Raw genomic sequence first — 19481 nt, 5'->3', positions numbered from 1 at the left:
CTATCTATCGATCTCATATCTATCTATCACTCTCATATCTATCTATCACTCTCATATCTATCTATCACTCTCATATCTATCTATCACTCTCATATCTATCTATCACTCTCATATCTATCACTCTCATATCTATCTATCACTCTCATATCTATCACTCTCATATCTATCTATCACTCTCATATCTATCTATCACTCTCATATCTATCTATCTATCACTCTCATATCTATCTATCACTCTCATATCTATCTATCACTCTCATATCTATCTATCTATCTCATATCCATCTATCTATCTCATATCTATCTATCTATCGATCTCATATCTATCTATCTATCGATCTCATATCTATCTATCTATCGATCTCATATCTATCTATCACTCTCATATCTATCTATCACTCTCATATCTATCTATCACTCTCATATCTATCTATCACTCTCATATCTATCTATCACTCTCATATCTATCTATCACTCTCATATCTATCTATCACTCTCATATCTACATCCATCAGTCTAATATCTACATCCATCAGTCTAATATCTACATCCATCTGACTAATATCTACATCCATCAGTCTAATATCTACATCCATCTGTCTAATATCTACATCCATCTGTCTAATATCTACGTCTATAGACACTGGAGTGTTACATGACTGTGTTTAGAATTATAAAATATGGACTATGTTAGCATTATGTGAAGGGAGAGAAAAACGCCTCAAGATTTAGAACAGAAGAGGGACAGAAGCGAGCCCCGAAAATAAACAAGAGAAATGAGCTTTTGCTTTTCATGCGGGATGTGAATGACATGAAATGTGTGTGCGGAGGAGGAGGACGGGGATGAACTGCAGCCACCTGCATCACTCTCTGTCATTGGATCAGTGACATTTCCACTTCCTGAATACTCTGCAGAAAAGGGGACAAACAGGGGAAGTGACCAGAGGGTTAGGGCCATACAAAAAACATTGACAGAACAACAAATGCACTGCTATGAGAGGACACGAGTCTGAGGAGGCGCTGGACGATATGCAATCCAGGCCAACGCAGGAAGCCGTGCCAGGTGTAGACTACAAGTATGATTCAGACCCCTGCAACACATTCCAGTATATATACGCTGAACTCCAGCACGCCAGGGCAAGGTTCACAAGTCTTGACAAAAAAACTAAAATAAGTCTAAAAAGAGTTTAAAATTTTAAACTTTAATTGTTAGAATTGTACCCAGAGGTGTAGCTTGTAGCTTCTCGGCCCTGCAAAATCTGCAACAGGGCCCCATATGCCCATTACAATACTGGTCTCTTATGGGGAAGATGTGCTTTGGGGCCCCCTTAGGCACCAGGGCCCCGTATGCCCCTGATTGTAACATCAGACTAAAAAATCTGAAATCACTGAAGCAGCAAGCCAAAATTTACGTAAGTCTCAAAAGTTTTGGTCACAACTAGGGATCGACCGATATTTTTTAGGGCCGATACCGATAATCTGTGAACTTTGAGGCCGATAGCCGATAACTTATACCGGAATATCGGCTATCCCCCCTGCAGAAGCCGCTGCAGTTCAATGATTTAAAGCAGGCACTTTAAATGAATGAACTGCAGCTGCTTTTGCGGGTCCAGAGACCGCCACCACCACCCGCTTCTCTCCCCCTGCCTGTCCTGGGGTCCTCCTGTGTCCAACCACCACCACCGTCGCCCGCCTATCCTCTGTCCAGAGACCGCCGCCGCCCCCGCTTCTCTCCCCCTGCCGGTCCTGAGTCCAACCACCGCCGCTGCCCCATTGTTTCCCCCATCCCCGGTTTTATAATTACCTGTTCCCGGGGTCCAATCTACTTCTGGCTTCGGCGGCGTCCTGAGTTGTCACTGTGCGCACTGACTGTGACGTCGCGTTGGGGACGTCACTCGTCATTGCGCAGCGCAGGACGCTGCAGGAGCCAGAAGTAGCGCGGACCCCGGGAACAGGTAATTATAAAACCGGGGATGGGGGTGGCAATGGGGCAGCAGTCATCTCTGGCCGGGGAGGTGGGGCATTATCGGCAAGGTAATTGCCGATACCGATAATGTCCAAATTCGGGAATATCGGCCAAACCGATAATCGGTCGATCCCTAGTCACAACCATATAATACTTGTTTCTAGCATTAAAGGGGCTCTTTGGGATTGCAAAAGTGATGTCCTATCCTTAGGATCACTATTAGAAAAGTAGGGGTCCAACTTGGGCACCACCACCGATAAGCTGACAGAAGGTGCAGTAGCGCTCTAAAGCAGTGTTTCCCAACTGTTGTGCCTCCAGCTGTTGCAAAACTACAACTCTCAGCACGCCCAGACAGCCTTCGCCTGTCTGGGAATGCTGGGAATTGTAGTTTTGCAACAGCTGGAGGAGCACCGCTTGGGAAATACTGCTATATACATTTACTATCCCCCGTGCAGCACTAAAGCAAAAGTCCCCATTGACGGCAATGTATTTCCGGGAGGAATTCCGTTGAAAGAATGAACATGAGTCTGGAATATCTGCAGCAGAAATTCTGTGTGCGCAGAGCAGCAGAATTCCATTGAAAACGATGGAAGGGAAATTCCGCTCAAGAATAATTCAGAGCGGAATTTCTGTAGTGTGCACGTGCGCTGAGGCTGGGATTGGCGCATGTATAATGCACACGTGCGGTCTCTGCTTTTATCCAATTAACATTATCATTGACTTAGAGCAAAACCTTGGAAACTGTGAAGACTTGACGCACAAATTATATTCCAACTGTGCGTATCACCTTCATTCTGCCTCAATGGAGTCGTACAAATCCCACGTAACAAAGACGGTCTGATGATATATATTCTGAAGGTTTAAGTCTATCTCAGCAGACAAAATTATATTAGAGAAATGTGTAATAATATATTCTTCCAGCATCATCGCGCTGCCACAATTTGTAGTAAACCGAGGCCAGTGAAGGGAAGCAATGGGGAGGTGAAATTCTCCCCGGCTGCCCCTGGAGCCCATCAGCACAGGCCACTTTTTAGGTCAATCTATAGACGGCCTATGGAAATGTCTGCAGCAGAATATCCCCATAGCTGCTTGGGAAGCCGGGGATTTCCAGTTCCCACTGCTTATAGTAAGAGACAATAGAAGAAGAGCAGGAACAATGCTCAGTGCCAGTCAAGAACTAGTCACAAGGCAACATGTCTGGAGGTGACATCTTCCTTCTAGCACAGCTTTAGGAGATGCCAAAAACCTCGACATGTTGAGAAACTCCTAAAATTTGAGCAGTAAAAAGATGCATCACCGGGACGTCAATATTCATTGTACTAAACATTAAATACCCCTACATAGAGATTAATGTATACACTGTAGGGGTAAACACATAAAAGGATTAACATACCCTGTTCTCTCAGTGTTAAAGGGGTAGTCCAGTCCTGAAAAATGTATCCCCTATCCTAAGGATGGGGCCCCCCGCGATCTCCTATATGGGGCCCTGGCAGCCCGCGGGAAGGGGGTGTGTTGACCACCGCACAAAGCGGCGGCTGACACACCCCCTCAATACAACTCTATGGGAGAGCCGGAGCGCTGCCGTCGACAGTCTCCGGCTCTGCCATAGTGATGTATTGAGGGGGAGTGTCGGCCGCTATTTCGTGCGGTGGTCAACACACCCCCTTCCCACAGGCTTCCGGGGCCCCATCGGTCCGACACGGGATAGGGGACACGATTTTCAGGACTGGACGACTCCTTTAAAGCTATCCAACCCACCTCTTTCCACTTGATCACAGACAATCCCTTGACTCCCAGCCAATTTAAAGGGGTTATCTAGCTTAGAAGAACGTATCCCCTATCCAAACAATAGGGTATAAGGGTCAGATTGCAGGGGGGTCCGACTGGTGGGACCACCCAGAATCTCCTGCACAGTGCCTCAACTCTAGTATGGAGCAGAGGTCGGCACGCACCCTCCATCCATCTCTATGCGAGAGTCGAAGCGCTGTACTCCAGCTCTCCCACAGAGATGCATGGAGGGGGCGTGGAGATCACAGCTTCATGGTAGACACAGCTCCTTGCAGGAGAAGAGATGGGGTGCTGTGCAGGAGATCGCGGGGTGTCCCAGCAGTCGGACCCCCTGTGATCTGATATCCCCTATCATTTTTTTCTAAGCTGTACTACTCCTTTAAGGATTTGTTTCACCATTTTCATGAAACTGCTGCAAGTGAATGGAGCAGTGTTTCCCAACCAGGGGGCCTCCAGCTGTGGCCAAACTACAACTCCCAGCATGCCCGGACAGCCTTTGGCTGTCCGGGCATGCTGGGAGTTGTAGTTTGGCCACAGCAGGAGGCACCCTGGTTGGGAAACACTGAAATAATGAAGGTCAAGGATGCTGAGTCCTGCTTTATCCATTCGGAAGAACAAGGGACCCCTGTTCTTCTGATCATGGGGGTCTCAGAAGTCAGCCCCCAATGATCCTTCCTACTGGGCATAGATTATAAGAATTTATAGTGAACAACTCATTTAAAGATTGGTTTAGAACTAGAGAACATGACCTAAAGCAGAAACACAGACACCTGACTGGACCCTTTACCTTGCCAGCAAGCGCCGACCACCAGCTGAGTGTCCAGCTTAGTAGGATGTAGTGGGTAGTCCTCCGTCACTGTGAAGGGATCATATGTAACGCCATCGACATAAAGAGATACGGTGGGAAAGTCGACGGTCAGGACGTAGTGATGCCATTCCTTGTCGCAGGCCTGCGGATACAAAAACATGAGACGTTTGCTCATTTTTTATGCATTCTTTAACCCCTTAACGACAATGGACGTAAATGTACGTCATGGTGACGTGGTACTTAGCGCACCATGATGTACGTTTACGCGCCGCCATGATCGCGAGCACCGGAGCGGTGCCCGCGTCGTGCCCGGAAGGTCCCGGCTGCTATCAGCAGCCAGGGACCCGCCGGTAATGGCAGACATCCGCGATGGATGTCCGCCATTAACCCCTCAGATGCCGTGATCAATACAGATCACGGCATCTGCGGCAGTGCGGTACTTTGAACGGATGATCGGATCGCCCGCAGCGCTGCCGCGGGGATCCGATCATCCAACATGGTGGTCGGAGGTCCCCTTACCTGGCTCCGGACGTCTCCCGGGGTCTTCTACTCTGGTCTGAGATCGAGCAGACCAGAGCAGAAGATCACCGATAATACTGAGCAGTGATGTGTCTTATACATAGAACTGCACAGTATTAGCAATCAACTGATTGCTATGAATAGTCCCCTATGGGGATATAAAAAGAGTTAAAAAAAAAAAAAAAATGTAAAAAATGTAAAATAAAAAGAGTTTAAAAAAAATGTGAAAAATCCTCATCCCAATAAAAAAGTAAAATGTCTGTTTTTCCCATTTTATCCCCAAAAAGGCGTAAAAAAAATAATACACATATTTGGTATCACCGCGTGCATAAAAGTCTGAACTATTAAAATATATTGTTAATTATCCCGTATGGTGAATGGCGTAAACGTAAAAAAATTAAAAAAAGAAGTCCAAAATTGCTGCTTTTTTGTCACATTGTATTCCAAAAAAAATTAATTAACCTAAGTGGTACTGATAAAGACTGATAAAGACCCCCCACGATCTCCTGCCCGGTGCCCCAGTGATCAGACTCTGCTTGATCAGACACTTATCCCCTATCCTGTGGATAGGGGATAAGAGGTCTTGTACCAGAGTTCCCCTTTACGTGGTCTATAGGAACAACACACAGAAGAGACACATGTCGAAAAGTCGAAGATAAGTGCAAGAAGCAACATTGTTTTAGTTATCACCAACACATGGCTCTGCAGTTCTTGCAAAAAAGCTACTACTCCCAGCAATCCCTGACATCCGCATGCTGGGAGTTGTAGTTTTTTTTTTTTTTTTTTCAAACCACAGGGGTATAAGAAAATATTAAAAAGGACCCAAACACTGAAGAAAAATATATGTCCACTAACATGTCAATCTTTAGTGCAAGGAAAAGGTCTTTATAAGGGGTATTCCGGTGGAAAACATTTATTTATTTATTTTAAATTAACTGGTGCCAGAAAGTTAAAACAGATTTGTAATTTACTTCTATTTAAAAAATCTTTATTTTTTTTATTTTATTTTTTTACAAGTTTTCATAATTTTTTTTACTCAACAGCTTTTTTGCTTTTTTTGTAAACCAGAAGGAAGAGGGGGAAAAAAAAATGCGTGTCGCCCCAAAAGTTTAGTCTCAAGGGGCGACACGCTTTCTTTACCATGAGAACTACGAACTTATGGAACGGTCTACCTCAGGAACTGGTCACAGCAGGAAAAATTTACATACAGCTTTAAAAACAGGATTAGATACATTCCTGGAACAAAATAACATTAATGCTTATGAAGAAATATAAAATCCCATCCCTTCCCCAATATCATGCCACGCCCCTACCCTTCAATTCCCTGGTTGAACTTGATGGACATATGTCTTTTTTCGACCGTACTATGTAACTATGAAACTAGTACTACAGATCGATTTGCCCCATGTTGAGTGAACGCAGGAAGGTAAACAGGGAAAGAGGAGGGGCAAAGGTGACATTGCTATACAGTGATCCCTCAACTTACAATGGCCTCAACATACAATAGTTTCAACATACAATGGTCTTTTCTGGACCATTGTAACTTGAAACCAGACTCAACATACAATGCTACAGACAGTCCAGATCTGTGATACCTGTCACAACTGACCAATCAGAATGGGCATTTTACTGGTAAAACACCTGTATTACTGAAGTGCGCGCACTGACTGGTGTCTGGTAGCGCCCCCTACAGTACAGGGAGGTATTACATGTTCTGTAGTCTTTACCTGTATTACTGAAGTGCATGCACTGACTGGTGTCTGGTAGCACCCCCTACAGTACAGGGAGGAACTACAAGTTCTGTACTACTCCTTACCTGTACCAGGGTTAGCTGCTCCTTTGGACACCAAGTAAGGGCGGCTCCATTTGGGACACAGTGTGTACTGTATAGAACCCTGAAGAAGCTCCTCTCCTCTACATAAACCATTTTTTCCCAACCAGGGTGTCTCCAGCTGTTGCAAAACTACAACTCCCAGCATGCCCGGACAGCCAACGGCTGTCCGGGCATGCTGGGAGTTGTAATTTTGCAATAGCTGGAGGCACCCTGGTTGTGAAACACTGACATAGACAGTGATTTACAGAAGCTCTTTCTTACTTTTCTATGTATGGAAAAGCTTTATCTCTATTAGTTATCTACTTATTTTTCTTTAATCCTCACTTTTGCCTTTTTTTCGGATGACATTTTGGGGCTTCAGAACCAATTACCAGGTTTCCATAGAGTTATGGTCTCAACATACAATGGTTTCAACATACAATGGTCGTCCTGGAACCAATTAATGTTGTAACTTGAGGGACCACTGTACAGAGTAATTTGACATACTTACATCTTAGCTCATTGTACAGGACTAGAGATGAGCGAACTTACAGTAAATTCGATTCGTCACGAACTTCTCGGCTCGGCAGTTGATGACTTTTCCTGCATAAATTAGTTCAGCTTTCCGGTGCTCCGGTGGGCTGGAAAAGGTGGATACAGTCCTGGGAGACTCTTTCCTAGGAATGTATCCACCTTTTGCAGCCCACCGGAGCACCTGAAAGCTGAACTAATTTACGCAGGAAAAGTCATCAACTGCCGAGCCGAGAAGTTCGTGACGAATCGAATTTACTGTAAATTCGCTCATCTCTATACAGGACACTGCCAGAATCGAGGCACAAATCTCTTCTGAAAGTTATTTTTTTCCAATAAAGTTGTACAAAATAATACATTTTACATTCTTTACAAAGAATAATCCAGCAGTAAAATAATAAAAATAAAAAAAGTGAGGGGTGTTTTACAGAAGGAAAGGGAGTAGTGATCATGATTGTGAGGACAGAGGTCTAACATTCTGCTCAGGATTGAAGATTTAAAGGGGTACTCCGGTGGAAAACGTTTTTTTTTTTTTTTTATAAACTGGTGCCAGAAAGTTAAACAGATTTGTAAATTACTTCTATTCAAAAATCGTAATCCTTCCAGTACTTATTAGCTGCTGAATACTACAGAGGAAGTAATTTGGAACACAGTGCTCTCTGCTGGCATCACAAGCACAGTGCTCTCTGCTGGCATCACAAGCACAGCTGTCACGCCCCCTCCTATAGACATGAATGAAAGGGGCGTGGCGTGACATCACTTCCCCAGTCCCGAAAACCCAGAGGTTTTTGAAACTGGAGACTCAGCACCGGCATGCAGGGAGATCGCGGGGGGTCTCAGCAGTGGGCCCCCCACGATCAGACATCTTGTCCCCTATCCTTTGGATAGGGGATAAAATGTTTTTTTGCCCGGAATACCCCTTTAAAAAGTGGTGGGGGCGATAAGGTTAATGATGGGAGTTCATAAGTCAAGGGTACATTGGGCGCTGGCCCGTGCTGTTTCAGGTCAGAAGGAAGGTGGATGAGGGGCAGCAAACTAACAGTTCCACAAATCGTCCGACATCACGAAATAAAGAAAAGAAGAAGAAAAAAAAAAAAGGTGCAAGCTGGAGAGGGAGATCGCACAGTTTTTCTATCCCTTCATGGGTGGATTTTTCCACCACCCTCTTTGTATTGACGGTTCTTTGTAAGGGATCTTTGTAGTTTCATTTTTTTTTATTTAAATTGAAGAGTTCAGGAAAAAAATTATAAAAACAATAAAACAGGAAAAAAATTGGGGAAGGAAAAAAAAAAAAAAAAAAAAAGGGAACAATTTTTTTTCTTTAGAATACAGTATCTCCATCATATCAGTTTGTATTGACAGAGCTGCATTCTTAGGACAATGTCGCGACAATCATTAAAAACCCTAAGAATATTCGCGGTATCCACTGCACACGTGAAGTGAGGGTAACAGTAGTGCCACCCGCTCACACTTGCTGTAACGATTCTAAGAAACTCATCTCTAATAAAATACTTGGCCCTTGTGACTCTCGGGTCCTCCCCGGGTTCTGGAACTGCATCATCTGGGGTGGTGTAATGACCAAAATCTGGAAAGTAGTCCTCAATTTTGTATTTTCCAGCCAGAACTTTCTCTGCAAGTAGATCTTGTTTATTCAAGAAGAGAATGACTGAAATGGTCTGCAGCCACCTATGGTTCCAGGTGCTCTTGAAGAGGTTTAGTGCTTCGTGGAGTCTGTTGGTCGTATTGTCCTCCCGGATCACCAGATTATAGCTGCTGCTGTCGACCACGAATATAATGGCAGTCACATCATTAAAGCACTGCATCCATTTTCTGCGTTCACCGCGTTGGCCGCCAACATCAAACATGTGAAAGTTCACTTTGCCAAGTTGAAACTTGGTTTCGATTATTCCTGATGTCCGGACTCTGCATCGTAGTAAATCCTGGTCAGTCGGTGTGTAGTCCTTCTGTTGTACAATGTCGATTTTGTCCAGAAAATACTGTGCGCAGTCGATTAGATGATACTCGTTGGATCTTTCGTAGCAGGCTTTAACCCCTTCATCTTGCCATAGCGCTTTTGTATGGTCATAAAACTCACGAGGTATCTTCATGGAATCCTTCTCGGTCTTGCTCGGACCTTCATTACATCCAGCCATGACTTTTCTCCACAGAATTGTTGGAAAGTCAAAATCCTTGTGACTCGGTAAATTTGTGATATAATCGATTCGGGACTGGTTGTGTGGATTCGCCAGCTCCACTGGAGGGGACAGAAGGCCCATTGCTGTTACTATGGTTTCAATGGCCTCTTTGATGTTATTCTTTATAGCTTGGGCTTGTATGTTTGTCTCGTCTGAGGTAAAGCCCTTCACATGGAGCATTCTCATCTGCTTCATTATTGTGCTTTTCCCGGCCTCTCCGGCCCCCAGCAGCAGCAGCCTGTACGTGTCCCGGTACACCCGCCCGTCCTCCCGCAGCTGTTTGTCGATCTTGTTGGCCTTCCGCCGCGCCTTCTCCTCACTGCTCCCCGCACAGCTCATCGTCCTCCCCGCACAGCTCACCCAGCGCTCCGCCCGTCACTGTCACCCGGCCTAGCGCTCAGGAGAACCCGCTCGGAGGAGGCAAAACTAGGCCGCGGCCCTCCCCGCCCGATGGGTGTCAGTCATGGCCGCCCGGGGGTCACACGCCCCAAATTCACAGTATGCAGAGGAGGCCCCCTAATAGCGGCGAGAAGGGCGGCCGGTGGTCAGGGTGCCTCCCCCTCTCTCCTCTTCTTCCTGCCCGGTGTAGCTTCGGATAACTCCGGAGATCTGAGGGGAGGAGCGGTCACACGTTTACTTGGGTCGCAGAATTCCACCGCACACCGGTATCTCCCCTCTCATCAATCGGTCCGGGGGGAGGACACACTGGGGGGAGCACCCCGATAGTGATCAGCCCGCAATGTGGGAATAGTTTGGCACTGAATGGGTTAATCAATTCTGACGGACGGGGACCCCCAAACCGAGGAGCCCCTGTACTAAGCCTCCAGGCCCGGTGATCGGTTTTGTGCTTGGCTTCTCCGGGACACGGTGCACACCACCAGCCCCCCTCTAGAATCCGCTCCTGTAGAATAATCCAGGAAGGGGGGGGGAGGGATGTTGGGGTGTCCCTGGAGGCAGGGGGGGGGGATGTTGGGGTGTCCCTGGAGGCAGGGGGGGGGATGTTGGGGTGTCCCTGGAGGCGGGGGAGGGATGTTGGGGTGTCCCTGGAGGCGGGGGAGGGATGTTGGGGTGTCCCTGGAGGCAGGGGGGGGATGTTGGGGTGTCCCTGGAGGCAGGGGGGATGTTGGGGTGTCCCTGGAGGCGGGAGGGATGTTGGGGTGTCCCTGGAGGCAGGGGGGGGGATGTTGGGGTGTCCCTGGAGGCAGGGGGGGGGATGTTGGGGTGTCCCTGGAGGCAGGGGGGATGTTGGGGTGTCCCTGGAGGCGGGGGGGGGGGTGTCGGGGTGTCCCTGGAGGCGGGGGGGATGCTGGGGTGTCCCTGGAGGCGGGGGGGATGTTGGGGTGTCCCTGGAGGCAGGGGGGGGGATGTTGGGGTGTCCCTGGAGGCAGGGGGGATGTTGGGGTGTCCCTGGAGGCAGGGGGGATGTTGGGGTGTCCCTGGAGGCGGGGGGGGGGGGGTGTCGGGGTGTCCCTGGAGGCGGGGGGGATGTTGGGGTGTCCCTGGAGGCGGGGGGGGGGGTGTCGGGGTGTCCCTGGAGGCGGGGGGGATGCTGGGGTGTCCCTGGAGGCGGGGGGGGATGTTGGGGTGTCCCTGGAGGCAGGGGGGATGTTGGGGTGTCCCTGGAGGCGGGGGGGGGGTGTCGGGGTGTCCCTGGAGGCGGGGGGGATGCTGGGGTGTCCCTGGAGGCGGGGGGGGATGTTGGGGTGTCCCTGGAGGCGGGGGGGGGGGTGTCGGGGTGTCCCTGGAGGCGGGGGGGATGCTGGGGTGTCCCTGGAGGCGGGGGGGATGTTGGGGTGTCCCTGGAGGTGGGGGGGGGGATGTTGGGGTGTCCCTGGAGGTGGGGGGGGATGTTGGGGTGTCCCTGGAGGCGGGGGGGATGTTGGGGTGTCCCTGGTGGTGGAGGAAGGAAGGGGCAGGGTACCGCGGCGGCTGCTGATCTTATTTCTCACAGCTTGGAAATGAGGGCTGAGACACTGGGTAGGGTAAAGCGCACACTGCACTCTGGGAAACCGCTGCGATTCACATGATGAGGAGACGTCAGGGCCTGAGCTCCGCCGGGCACCCTCTTCTATTAAAAAATCTTTACCCTTCCAGTACTTATTAGCAGCTGTATGCTAAAGAGGAAATTCTTTTCTTTTTGAATTTCTTTTTTGTCTTGTCCACAGTGCTCTCTTCTGACACCTGATGCCCGTGTCAGGAACTGTCCAGAGCAGGAGAAAATCCCCATAGCAAACCTATGCTGCTCTGGACAGTTCCTGACACGGACAGCGGTGTCAGCAGAGAGCACTGTGGACAAGACAAAAAAAATTAAAAAAGAAAGGACTTTCCTCTGGAGCATACAGCTGCTAAAAAGTACTGAAAGGATTAGGATTTTTAAATAGAAGTAATTTACAAATCTGTTTAACTTTCTGGCACCAGTTCATTTATAAAAAATAATAATAATTCCACAGGAGTGCCCCTTTAAGTCAGTGTGTGTGTCTCCAGCTGTTGCAAAACTACAACTACCAGCATGCCCGGACAGCCTTTGGCTGTCCGGGCATGCTGGGAGTTGTAGTTCTGCAACAGCCGGAGACACACTGTTTGCAAAACACTGCCATAAGTAATCAGAGAGCCGAAATGGTTTTCGGGCTTGATGTCAGAACGCGCTCCATAGGGAAGGCAGAAAGGCCTGTTATTTGGTTACACTGAAGACACAAAGTCTAGAACCGAATAACCCGATCCCTCAATGGACGAAGACAAGGTCATCCTGGCTGCGGCTCCCCAGGGGCAGATAGAGTAACCCATCATCGGTAACGCTAATATCAGAACCGCCCGCTAAGAGTCAACTTATTGCCATTCTATATACCTAGAGGTGACTTGGGACAGGAAAGTCTTAGGAATAAAAAGCTATACATAATGAGTCAGATAATAAAGAAAGACTCTTAAAGGGAAAACCCCAAAAAGATTAAAGGGGTACTCCGGTGGAAAACTTTTAATTATTTATTTATTTTTTTTTATAAATGAACTGGTGCCAGAAAGTTAAACAGATTTGTAAATGACTTCTATAAAAAAAAAAAATGTATCCTTCCAGTACTTTTTAGTAGCTGTATGCTACAGAGGAAATTCTTTTCTTTTTGAATTTCTTTTTTGTCTTGTACACAGTGCTCTCTGCTGACACCTGATGTCCATATCAGGAACTGTCCAGAGCAGGAGAAAAATCCCCATAGCAAACCTATGCTGCTCTGGACAGTTCCTGACACGGACAGAGGTGTCAGCAGAGAGCACTGTGGACTAGACAAAAAAAAAGAAATTCAAAAAAAGCTAAGAATTTCCTCTGTCGCATACAGCTGCTAAAAAGTACTAAAAGGATTAAGATTTTTTTTTTTTAATAGAAGTCATTTACAAATCTGTTTAACTTTCTGGCACCAGTTCATTTAAAAAAAAAATAATAATTTTCCACCAGAGTACCCCTTTAACCTTCTGACAAGTCAGATTTTTTCCGACCACCGTGATTTCCAAGACATATAGCCAATAGCATGGCAGTGGGTTCCAACCAGCTATTGTGAGACTACTACTTCCAGCATGCCCTGTGCTGACTGCCGGCAGTACCAGATCTGTCTACTGATGGATTTGTCTGGTTAGCTAAGGGTGCGTTCACACCGCCATCTGTCCCTGTTTTTTTTTTTTTTATCTCGGTTTCGGTTCCGTTCTTGCAGGCTGTAAACGGATTAAAAACGGTTTTTGAAAAATCTCATTCATGTCAATGTTTTTTTTTTTTTTTTTTACAATGCGTTTGCACCCGTCTGCATTCATTTCTGTTTTTTATGACGGCAGAAATGACTCCTGAGGAAGCCTTCCTAGTTGAAGGCGGAACGCATGGGGTCTGCTGCCGGAACGCATGGGGTCTGCTGCCCCCGTATTTGGGATGAGGACATTCTGCACGTATGCGACGACGTAATGACGAGGAAGGAGAGCACCGGCCATACAGGGGATCCCTGAACGGAGAAGACACTGAGGAGGCAGGTAAGGTCCCTCCCGGTGTCCTGTAAGCACTAACCCGGCTATTCAGTCGGGCTGTTCGGGACCGCCACGGTGAAATCGCGGCGGTCCCGAACAGCCAGACTGAACAGCCGGGTTAGTGTCACTTTCCCTTCAGACGCGGCGGTCAGCTTTGATCGCCGCATCTGAAGGGTTAATACAGGGCATCACCGCGATCGGTGATGTCCTGTATTAGCCGCGGATCCCGGCTGTTGATGGCCGCAGGGACCGCCGCGATAGGGTGTATTCGCCGTATAAGACGCACCGACTTTTTCCCCCGGCGAAAAATATGGTAAAAGGTCGAGGGCGTTATTTTGGAGGCGATTTTGGACTTCAATGAAATATTACTAACAGAGCCCCCACCTACCATGTGCCATATATAATACTGGGGTCTCATGGGCAGATGGGCCCGGGTACATTCACTACCTGTGCACCTTTCAGGCAGAAAACACATTCAGTTTTTATGCAGTTTTTTTTTTTTTAGGGATTTTCCATTATTAACCTCTTAAGGACTCAGGACGTACCTGTATGCCCCGAGTCCACTCCCTATCTATAATGCGGGGCCCGGCCTCTAACAACGACTGGGACCCGTGGCTAATAGCGCGCGCCACTGATCGCGGTGCCGCGCGCTATTAACCCTTTAGACGTGGTGTTCAAAATTGATCACTGCGTCTAAAGGGAAAGTAATATGGGAGCTATAACATTGCAAAAAAAGTGGAAAAAAAAAGTTAATAAAGATCATTTAACCCCTTCCCTAATAAAAGTTTGTATCCCCCCCCCCCTTTTCCCCATTTAAAAAAAAAAAAAAGTGTAAATAAAAATAAACATATGTGATATCATTGCATGTGAAAATGTCAGAATTATAGAAATGTCATTAAATTAAACCGCACAGTCAATGGCGTACGCGCAAAAAACAAAAATAAAGTCCAAAACTGCGTATTTTTGGTGACTTTTTATATCATGAAAAAATGAATAAAAAGCGATCAAAAAGTCCTATCAATACAAAAATGGTACCACTAAAAACTACAGATCATGGCACAATAAATTAGCCATCATACCGCCCCATACGCAGAAAAATAAAAAAAAGTTATAGGGGTCAGAAGATGTGTTTAAACGTATCAATTTTCCTGCATGTATTTATGATTTTTTTCCAGAAGTCCGACAAAATCAAACCTATATAAGTAGGGGATCATTTTAACCGTATGGACCTACAGAATAAAGAGAAGGTGTCATTTTTACCGAAAAATTTACTACGTAGAAACAGAAGCCCCCAAAATTAAAAAAATGTGTTTTTCTTCAATTTTGTCGCACAATGATTTTTTATTTTTTGATTTATTAAAAGGTAAGGAGGAAAAAACAAAAGTACAAAAACAGAAAAACCCTGAGTCCTTAAGGGGTTTTCCATCATTATAATAACATTGCATCTTTGTTGCAAAAACAGCACCACTTCTGTCCACATGTTGTGTCTGCAGCTCGGCTCCATCATTGAAGTGAACGGGACGAAGCTGCAGTACTACACACAGGCTGTGGACAGGAGTGGTGCTGTTTTTGCAAAAAGAAAAAAAGCAGCATCTTCCTAATCCAGGACAACCCCTTTATAGGGGTACTCCGCCCCTAGAAATCTTATCCCCTATCCAAAGGATAGGGGATAAGATGTCAGATCGCCGCGGTCCCGCTGCTGGGGACCCCAGGGATCGCTGCTGCAGCACCCCGCTATCATTACTGCGCAGAGCGAGTTTGCTCTGTGCGTAATGACGAGCAATACAGGGGCCGGAGCATCGTTACGTCACGGCTCCGCCCCTCGTGATGTCACGGCCCCGCCCCCGTCAATACAAGTCTATGGGAGGGGGCGTGGCAGTTGTCTCAGACTTGCATTAAGGGGACGGGCCGTGATGTCATGAGGGGCGGAGCCATGACGTCACGCTGCTCCGGCCCCTGTATCGCCCGTCATTACGCACAGAGCGAACTCGCTCTGTGCAGTAATGATGGCGGGGTGCTGCAGCAGCGGGACCACGGTGATCTGACATCTTATCCCCTATCCTTTGGATAGGGGATAAGATGCCAGGGGCAGAGTACCCCTTTAAGCAGATTCAGAACCAAAGTTAGTGAATATAGAGACTTTCAGCTCAAGACCTGCATCAAGAATTACACCCAAAAAACTGCATGTTTGAGTCTAATCTAAAAGTATGTTCAGACAGTGCAGTGACACATTTTTTTCCTCCATTATTTACTGCAAAACTGTGACTAGCTGCACCAGTTTTCCCTGTGAAAAAATGCAACCTGGCAGCAACATCTATATAGTTTTGGCTCAGATAGTCGGATACAGGCAAATTCTTCCTTTATGTCTCAACTTACTAACTGTAAATTAAGATTAAAGGGGTATTCCGGGCAAAAACATCTTATTTCCTATCCAAAGGATAGGGGATAAGATGTCTGATCGCGGGGGGCCCACTGCTGGGACCCCCCCGTGATCTCCCTGCAGCACCCGCATTCTACGCAGGGCTGGATCTCCAGTTTCGGGAACCTCCGGGTTTCCAGGACTGGGGGCGTGACGTCACACCCCCTCCATCCATGTCTACAGGAGGGGGCGTGATGGCCATCACACCCCCTCCTGTAAACATGAATGGAGGGGGCATGGCATTACGTCACATCTCCAGTCCCGGAAACCTGGAGTTTTCCGAAACTGAAGATGCAGCCCTGCGTAGAATGCGGGTGCTGCAGGGAGATCACGGGGGGGTCCCAGCAGTGGGCCCCCCCACAATCAGACATCTTATCCCCTAGCCTTTGGAAATGCATATTTCTTGCAGCGTGAAATACACCGCGGATGCCCTACATGTGACCCTACTCTTAAAGGGGTATTCTGGGCAAAAATATCTTATCCTCTATCCAATGGATAGGGGATAAGATGTCTGATCACGGGGGGGTGGGGGCCCACTGTTGGGTCCCCCCAGCGATCTCCCTGCAGCACCCGCATTCTACGCGGGGCTGCATCTCCAGTTTCGGAAACCTCTGTGAAGTGTGACTCTACCCTTAATCTTCATTTACAGTTAGTAGGGTGCAGTAAGGTTTAAAAGGTGGGCCCATTGCGTCCATGTGACTGTGATGCGCGGGCCTGACTCCAAACATTAGTGCACACAGCGATGCGGCAGGATGGCCCTGTATGTCTGCTTGCGCTACGTGTGACCCTATCCTACGCTGCGGATGTTCTTCGCTTGACCCGACCCTTAATGGGTATTCCCCCACCTCAGTTTGTCATCCCCTAGAGCAGTGGTCTTAAACCTGCGGACCTCCAGATGTTGGCTGTCCGGGCATGCTGGGAGTTGTAGTTTTGCAACATCTGGAGGTCCGCAGGTTTAAGACCACTGTCCTAGAGGATAACAAACTGATCAGTGTGTGTGCGGGTCCAACCTCTGGGACCCCCACTGATTCCGCAAATGGGGGCATAACCGTCACCGGAATGAACAACGCACACTGGACCTGTGCGGTCTCCGCTCCAATCATTCTCTATGGGGCCTCCGAACGTTACCTATAACTCTGTAAAGTTCAGGAGCCCTATAGAGAATGGAGCGGTGCCCAGTGCCCTACATTCTGGGGAGAATTTTATTCCAGTTCTCGGGATAGGTGGGGGTCCCAGAGGTTGGACCATCACCGATCCAACCTAGTTATCCCCTGTCCTATGGATAAGTGTTAACAACCGGAGATGGGAATAGCCCTTTAAAGGGGTTCTCCACTGCCCTTTCTTCCGGAGCTCCGCTCGCAGCGTCCGGAAGTTTATTACTCCGGACGCTGTGTGTGGGCTTCCGCGTTCGAGGCCGCCCCATCATCATGTCACGCCCGCCCCCTCAACGAAAGTCTATGGGAAGGGCGCGTGACTTTCGTTGAGGGGGCGAGCGTGACGTCAAGAGGGGGCGGCCTCGAACACGGAAGCCCGCACACAGCGTCCGGAGTAATAAACTTCCGGACGCTGCGAGCGGAGCTCCGGAAGGCAGGGCAGTGGAGAACCCCTTTAACCTTTTGTATAATGTGAGCAATGTTTTTATCAGGGCTCCAGCTAACAGCTATCGCCTATGTACGCTTTCAGTTTAACCCATACTTCACCAGTGAACGCTGTTACCTACACAAAAGCCTCTACAGATGTAACTCCACAGAAGACCCTGGGGTTTTTTCACACACAAAGTGTCACACTGTGACGGAGCAGCTCTGCAGGGGCCTCTCTAAATATTGACAAAGAGCCTTTTGAACCGATATATAATTCCTGGTATTTCCGTGCTCTGCTGTGTGACACGAAGGCTTGTCTAGAAGTGTTTACTTGAAATCGTGTTTGCTGCACGGTAACAAGCATCCCACACCGCCCACCGCAATATGCTCCCGATGCAGTAACCACCGAGCACAAGATACACAAAATGCTTTCTGTAATGAGATGGGCTTCGGGGGAAATGTATTTTATTTTTCTGCCTCCACCTGTCCTTAATTTCAGAAAATGACAATTATGTAGAGCAAAACTTCTCGCCAGAGAATACACACCGGAGCTGCTTGTATAAAAATCCCTAATCTGCTGCAGAGACAAACCTGATACCTGGTAGATTTGCCTTAAAGGGGTACTCTGGTGGAAAAAAAACAATGTCTAAATCAACTGGTGACAGAAAGTTACACAAATTAGTAAATTACTTCTATTAAAAAAATGTTTTATCCTTCCAGTACTTATTAGCAGCTGTATGCTACAGAGGAAATTCTTTGCTTTTTGAATTTCTTTTTTGTCTTGTCCACAGTGCTCTCTGCTGACACCTCTGTCCGTGTCAGGAACTGTCCAGAGCAGCATAGGTTTGTTATGAGGATTTTCTCCTGCTCTGGACAGTTCCTGATACGGGCATCAGGTGTCAGCAGAGAGCACTGTGGACAAGACAAAAAAGAAATTTAAAAAGAAAAAAAGAATTTCCTCTGTAGCATACAGCTGCTAAAAAGTACTGGAAGTGTAAAGATTTTTAAAGTAATTTACAGATCTGTTTAATTTTATGGCACCAGTTGATTAAAAAAAAATGCTTTCCACCGGAGTACCCCTTTAAGAATTCTGGCTGCTATAGAATCCCCTCCAGTCTTCTGACAAGCATTCCAGACCTGCATGTTGTCAAGTCAACCCCCTCCTCTATTAAAAAATCTTAATCCTTCCAGTACTTATTAGCTGCTGAATACTACAGAGGAAATACTTTTCTTTCTGGAACACAGAGCTCTCTGCTGAATCACGAGCACAGTGCTCTCATCTCTGTTGAGATGACATCTCTGTCCATTTTAGGAACTGTCCAGAGCAGAATATGTTTGCTATGGGGATTTTCTCCTACTCTGGACAGTTCTTAAAATGGACAGAGATGTCAGCAGAGAGCACTGTGCTCGTGATGTCAGCAGAGAGCTCTGTGTTCCAAAAAGAAAAGAATTTACTCTGTAGTATTCAGCAGCTAATAAGTACTGAAAGGGTTAAGATGTTTTAATAGAAGTAATTTACAAATCTGTTTAACTTTCTGGCACCAGCTGATTAAAAAAAAAAAAAAAAAAAAGTTTTCCACCAGAGTACCCCTTTAACATTGTCTCTGGGGATTGCTCTTTACCAACATACTTCATCATTGTGAGCCTAGACCAGTGTTTCCCTACCAGGGTGCCTCCAGCTGTTGCAAAACTACAACTTCCAGCATGCCCAGACAGCCAATGGCTGTCTGGGCATGCTGGGAGTTGTAGTTTTGCAACAGCTGGAGGCACTCTGGTTGGGAAACACTGGCTTTATACCTGTACACGTGAAGGCATCCACATAAACCCCTCATCTTAAGGCAATGCATGGTGAAGCGGAAGACATAA

At 47.3% G+C, this 19481-nt stretch overlaps 2 protein-coding genes across 7 annotated transcripts in view; both read right to left on the bottom strand.

Moving 5' to 3' along the window:
• Nucleotides 1-19481, bottom strand: part of CLSTN1 (calsyntenin 1) — a 123995-nt gene that overhangs the window by 13081 nt on the left and 91433 nt on the right. For 4 of the 6 annotated variants that reach the window (XR_008848534.1, XR_008848535.1, XM_056544558.1 and 1 more), the window contains 2 exons: nucleotides 4542-4704; nucleotides 859-909 (listed from right to left, as the gene is read on the bottom strand). Coding sequence is in view for 4 of the 6 variants with exons in the window: in XM_056544558.1 (XP_056400533.1) it covers nucleotides 859-909; nucleotides 4542-4704 (214 nt within the window). In the remaining 2 variants the exon portion in view is untranslated. The remainder of the gene's footprint in view (nucleotides 1-858; nucleotides 910-4541; nucleotides 4705-19481) is intronic. The other 2 variants (XM_056544560.1, XM_056544561.1) reach the window with 1 other exon arrangement.
• Nucleotides 8726-10471, bottom strand: LOC130294560 (guanine nucleotide-binding protein G(s) subunit alpha-like). Its single transcript, XM_056544562.1, has one exon. It carries the CDS (start codon nucleotides 9957-9959, stop codon nucleotides 8766-8768), a length of 1194 nt encoding a protein of 397 aa, XP_056400537.1. The 5' UTR covers nucleotides 9960-10471; the 3' UTR covers nucleotides 8726-8765.

Source organism: Hyla sarda, chromosome 10, assembly GCF_029499605.1.
Source record: "Hyla sarda isolate aHylSar1 chromosome 10, aHylSar1.hap1, whole genome shotgun sequence".
Classification (NCBI taxonomy): Eukaryota; Metazoa; Chordata; class Amphibia; order Anura; family Hylidae; genus Hyla; species Hyla sarda.
The sequence above is the reverse complement of the archived record's forward strand: the minus strand, read 5'-3'. Positions and strand labels throughout refer to the sequence as shown.

Coding starts and splice junctions, on each gene's coding strand:
- LOC130294560 (XM_056544562.1), bottom strand. CDS start 9,959: ATGAGCTGTGCGGGGAGCAGTGAGGAGAAGGCGCGGCGGAAGGCCAAC.